The sequence below is a fragment of the Pygoscelis adeliae genome, unplaced genomic scaffold (assembly GCF_000699105.1).
Source record: "Pygoscelis adeliae isolate BGI_AS28 unplaced genomic scaffold, ASM69910v1 Scaffold127, whole genome shotgun sequence".
Taxonomy (NCBI): domain Eukaryota; kingdom Metazoa; phylum Chordata; class Aves; order Sphenisciformes; family Spheniscidae; genus Pygoscelis; species Pygoscelis adeliae.
The window spans coordinates 1,185,063-1,190,019 of NW_008825208.1; the positions used below are offsets into that span (position 1 = coordinate 1,185,063).

General features: G+C 51.4%; 1 protein-coding gene across 1 annotated transcript in view; it reads left to right on the forward strand.

Moving 5' to 3' along the window:
- Positions 1-3,746, forward strand: part of CORO2A (coronin, actin binding protein, 2A) — a 21,632-nt gene extending 17,886 nt beyond the window's left edge. The window contains exons 9-12 of the mRNA XM_009328941.1: positions 308-420; positions 1,546-1,636; positions 1,935-2,206; positions 3,615-3,746. Coding sequence (XP_009327216.1) covers positions 308-420; positions 1,546-1,636; positions 1,935-2,206; positions 3,615-3,746 — 608 coding nt within the window. The remainder of the gene's footprint in view (positions 1-307; positions 421-1,545; positions 1,637-1,934; positions 2,207-3,614) is intronic.
- Positions 3,747-4,957: the final 1,211 nt, after the last annotated feature.

Genomic DNA, 4,957 nt, shown 5'->3' on the forward strand with positions numbered 1-4,957 from the left:
TGGCATCACCTGCCAGTTCTTCTCAGTCCTGGTAACTCTATTTGCAGCTCATGAGAATGAATAAGGAACAGGAGGCGTAGCACGAGAACCACAGACCCTGTGTGTAGCTCCATGGCCTGACAGAAAAAAAATATTTAGTCTTGTCATTTGTGCCACTGAGCCAGTTTTGGGTGCAGATTTCAGACCATGCTGCTGTGGAGCTGATGCTGTGACTTCTTTTGTTGTTTGGTGACCCTTTTACAATGGTGGATGACATTAACTTTCCTAGGGAGATTTATACCCCGTTTCTTTCATGCTATCCCACCAGGAATGATGCCAAAGAGAGGCCTTGAAGTGTCAGCTTGTGAGATTTTCCGTTTCTACAAACTGATCCCAACTAAAAGCCTGATTGAGCCCATCTCCATGATTGTGCCTCGACGGGTAAGTTAACATCAGGTCATGTTCATGTCTGGGACAAATATCAGTGAAAAAGAGGGCAGTGCCTCCTCTCTGTGACTTTGGGGGGCAGGAGAGTAGGTAAAACAAGGGATTTTCTCTCTCCTGGTGGGGGGGACAAAGCTGGTCAGTTTGTGGGGCAGCCTGGCCAACAAACCCTGGCTAGGTAATTCAAGAGTTAGGTCTCCATGTAATGGCCAACTTTCTAAGACATGCTCTGCTTGGGTGCAACAAGGGGTCTCTCTGACTGTCAGGTCAACTAGCTGTCTGTAAACTTCCTCAGTTGGTGGCATCTGTTTGACATAATGACAAAAGAGAGAGAGGGGTTGGGGGTGATGTTGGGTGACATGAAAATCTCCTTGTGGAAGGAAGAAGAATCATCCTGGGAAAAAGGGAACAATGGGTTCCCAGGTCTCTACCCAGTGGGTGCAGGTGTGTTACAGGCAGTTGTTCTGCAGCATGTAAGACATGATCCATTGCACTGAGAGTGATGTAGAAGCAAGTCTTGGAGCTGGTGTGGCTAGAGAATGACCCAAGTTATGAATCTGTAGCTAGCCAAGGTAGCTCCCATGTGACCGTGTGAGCAAAGGTACATCGGAAATGTCAGCACTGTGCCCTGTACTTCCAGAAACATTGGAAGGTATGAGTGCCTTGAATTCAGAGAGGCAGCAGAGCTAACACTCATTGCAACTACCAGTCAGGCACGTTCCTCCAACATTATCTCCTTGGCCAATTTCTCTCAGCTGATGATCAGCTGATTATTTGTGACTTGTGTCCATCCTTCGTATCCACTTCTTCATCCTCAGGAACAGTGAGCTCATGAGAGTCGGGTTAGCCTATGTCACCAACCTCCCCCAGTCTGTTGTCTGGATTTGTAAAGTCCTTACCGGCAGGAATTAAAATAGGCCTTCAGATGCAGTTCTTCTGAGTTGGGGTGAGGAGAAGAGAGGCTCAGGGCAGGTGAGAAGATTTTATGTCCATGCCAGTGAGTGTTCATGACACTCCCTGTGCTGAGGTGGAACAAACTTCTTTCTCCACAACAATCCAGTATGGTCCCTCTAAGCCAAAACCTCACTGACGTAGTGACTCTGGACTTTTGTTTGCTTGCAGTCGGAGTCATACCAGGAAGACATCTACCCCTTGACCACAGGAGCCCAGCCAGCGCTGACAGCACAAGAGTGGCTGAACGGAGTTAACAAAGGTCAGCACATGGAGAGCTCCCCAGCCCTTCAGCTCCCAAGGGCTTGGGTAAGCTGCCACTGGCTCTCTGGCCTGTTAGCTGCCAGAGAAAGAGGAAGGGAGGAAAACGAGAGACATAACAAATATGGCTGTAAGCTAAAATAATTTGGTGGCTAAAATATTCACCGCTGTGAACTCTGGAAACTGCTCCAGTCAAGTGCCTCCATGTTTATCCCTACAGGTTGTTTGAATGAATTGCTTACAGCTGATTTCTGAGTGTGGTTTGTAAGTGCTAACCCATCACCTGCCTCCCTCCCTAGGGCCTCTCTTGGTATCCTTGAGACCAGGCTCTGGAGCTGTGAATTCCTTACCACAGTTTCTTGAGCCAGAGCCACTCATGAAAACTACTGTCCTGAGCCAGCACCAGGGTCGGGGAGGAAGGATGCCACTGGAGGACATGCAGAAGCCAAGTGAGATAGAAGACAGCAGAAAACAGCTGAAAGTGGAGGAGAAATTGCCGAAAAATGAGCAAATGTGCCTCTCCAATGGCTTTGACATATTTGAGTGTCCACCACCAAAAACGGAAAATGAGGTGTGAATGTCTGTGGTGAAGGGTGGGGGCTGTGGGGGGAAGCCCAGAGTCAGCTGGCAAAAGGATGCCGTTCACAAGGTGACAGAATCTGGGGAGGGTTTATTTTGCAGAGCTGGGCCAGTGTGAGCTCTTCATTCTTTGTGGGGGAAGAAGCTCTGCATGCCCTGGCTGCCACATGGGAAGCAGAAATGTGGCCCAGCAGCACTTCAGCTGAGGGGCTCTGGAAAGGAGGGAGCGATCAGTATTCCCATGTGTTAGGCATTCTTGTGGCACAGGCCTGCCTGGTGGTTGGCTGGGGACAAGGAGGTCCTTGTGACCTCCAGGTTCTGGAGAAGAGAAGCGGGTTTATGCAGTGTAACCCTTCCGTGAGAGCTACACTCAGAGAGCCCGGTGAGGCAGCAGGGATGCCTGTGGAAGGAGTGGGTGTAGCCTGCTCCCTTGGCCCATGGCACATCCATGTAGTATTAAGTGCCTAACCATATTGTGGACCCTGACATGGGAAAGGGGCTGGCTCTGTCCCTGCCTTGGCAGCTCACTGCTGGGGGACAACTTGGCAGTGCAGTGCCATTGAGGCTGGTTGCTGGTTGCAGCCTGCTCCTGCGAATGGCTCCAGGAAAGGTCCTGTCAGCTCCATGATCTGTCTTCAGCCATGGCCAACCGCCTCCCTGTATAGTAACCAAAGCTTGTACAGTGGTAGAGCTCTGTGGTGATTTGCAACCACCCCATCATTGGCAACTCGGGGACATTTTCGAGTACATGCAGCTTGTTTGCTTTTAGGAACCCTGGAAGGATTTCCTTCCCATAGCTGTGCTCATGTCCCCTTTTCGGCTCTGCAAGATTTTAGCATCTGCAGCTTGATGGGGCAGGAATTTCCACAGCTGAATTTCCCTGTGGTGTGAACAAGGATATTCTTCTGCATGTTTCTGAGCTGGCGCCCCAAGGTTACAGAAGCAGCCCTTGCAGAGCTGGGTGTTCTGCTGCGTGCACAGTGAAAGGCCATGCTAGTCCCAACTGGAGAGGACAGAGCATGATCAACAGGAAAAAAGAAGAGAAGTAAAAGGACTTGCCCAAGGTCAGAGTAGGACATGTGGCAGATCCAGGAGTTTAGACTCCAAATACTCTGTGTCTAGGCTCTCTTTGAGTGATTAGTGGTATGAAAGTTACTTTTTCTGATCTTTTCCATTGAATTAAGCAGATGTAGCATTACTAAATGGTGCTGAGAAACACCCGCACTCATAGCCCAGGCTAGTGGACAGCAGGAGCACCGCTGATGTTCAGTCTGTTGGTTGAAGGCCTCCTCCTTAGATGCTGTTTCTCTCAGAAGTGATGTGACAGGACTGGTGGCATTTGACAGGTTAAGTCTGCGTTTTTGTAGTGTAAAGGAAGTGAAATGTGACTTTTCTTACAGCTTTTGCAGATGTTTTACCGGCAACAGGAAGAAATCCGTAGACTACGTGAGCTGGTAAACCAGAGAGATATCCAAATTAAACAGCTGGAGCTGGAGCTCAGAAACCTCTGCACGGACACAGGCAGTTACTGAGGGCGCTGGCCTGCAGCTCTTTGCACCCCTGGCAACTGGAGCAGACTCCAGTTCCTGCGGATAACTCCTCCTAGGGCTATTGCTGGGGGAAAAACTGATGCTTCAGGCAGCATGGACTTCCTTAGCTTGTGGTGGTCACATTTCCCTAATCATCACCAGACAGTTACTGATGGACTTGCTGCGCTTCTTCAGGCTCCCCTTGCTTGTCTGCTCACTGATGTCAGAAGCTCATGCATTAATGCTAGTAAGAGACTTTGGAAAATCTTGCTCTTCTGGTCCTGGAGAAGCCACCTGTTAAGCTCTAGGAACAACCTGTTTTGCTGCCCCTCCACATGACGTGAGGATGGGAGACTGGAGGCAGCTGCCAGCTTCTTTCCCACCCCTGGACCCAGCAGCCCTGCTCCTGTGGCTGCTGTCCTCCTGCCTCAGGAGACCACTCTGCAGCTGAGCTTCAGAGGCACCTCTAGCTCCAAAGTGATCCTCATGCACCCCTCTCACCTCACGGCTCGGCCCTGCGGCTGGGTGGCTAGGCAAAGCTGTGGCTGCCCTGACCTGGTGCTGGGGATAGTCCCGCTCCGAGCGGGAGGCTGCACTGGGGCTGCCAAGGGCCAGCACTTTTGTGATAGGTAAAGGAGAGTTGGTGTTTGGAGGTCCTACTTTAAAGGGGCAGTGGTGTGGGCTGGTTCTCACCAGGGAAGCTGCAGGTGCGCAGAAGTCCCTGGGTTCTTTGAGTCAGTGGCCTTCTTCCCCTCCTGCCAAAGACCAGTCACAGTCAACTGGGGGCCGTGGTCTTGTGGTGCTCATCAGACAAATGAGGACAACATTTAGGGCTGCACAGTGTTGGCAGCAGGGGGTTTGCCAAGAGGGATTAAAAGGACAAGGAGGGAGTTGGACCCCCAACCCACTGCAGACCTTTCAGCAATGGTGCTAGAAGTGTGATGTCAACCACAGGAGGATCATGGGACCATGGCCGGTCATGAACAGCCCTCCCTTGCTGGAGTATTACTTGTCCTTGTGCTCACAGCTGCTGCTTCCTTAGCTCCCAGGTGCCAGCGCCTTGTCCCATGCCCGCAGCCACCTACAGCTGCAGGCTCCCTCTTCCCAGCTGTGTTGCCCAGCCCCCTGCATCCTCCAGGGCTGCCCTGTCTCCCCAAGCCCCACAGCCACACTCATCTGTGTCCTTCGGCACCAGCTCTCTAGCTCGCTGCCTT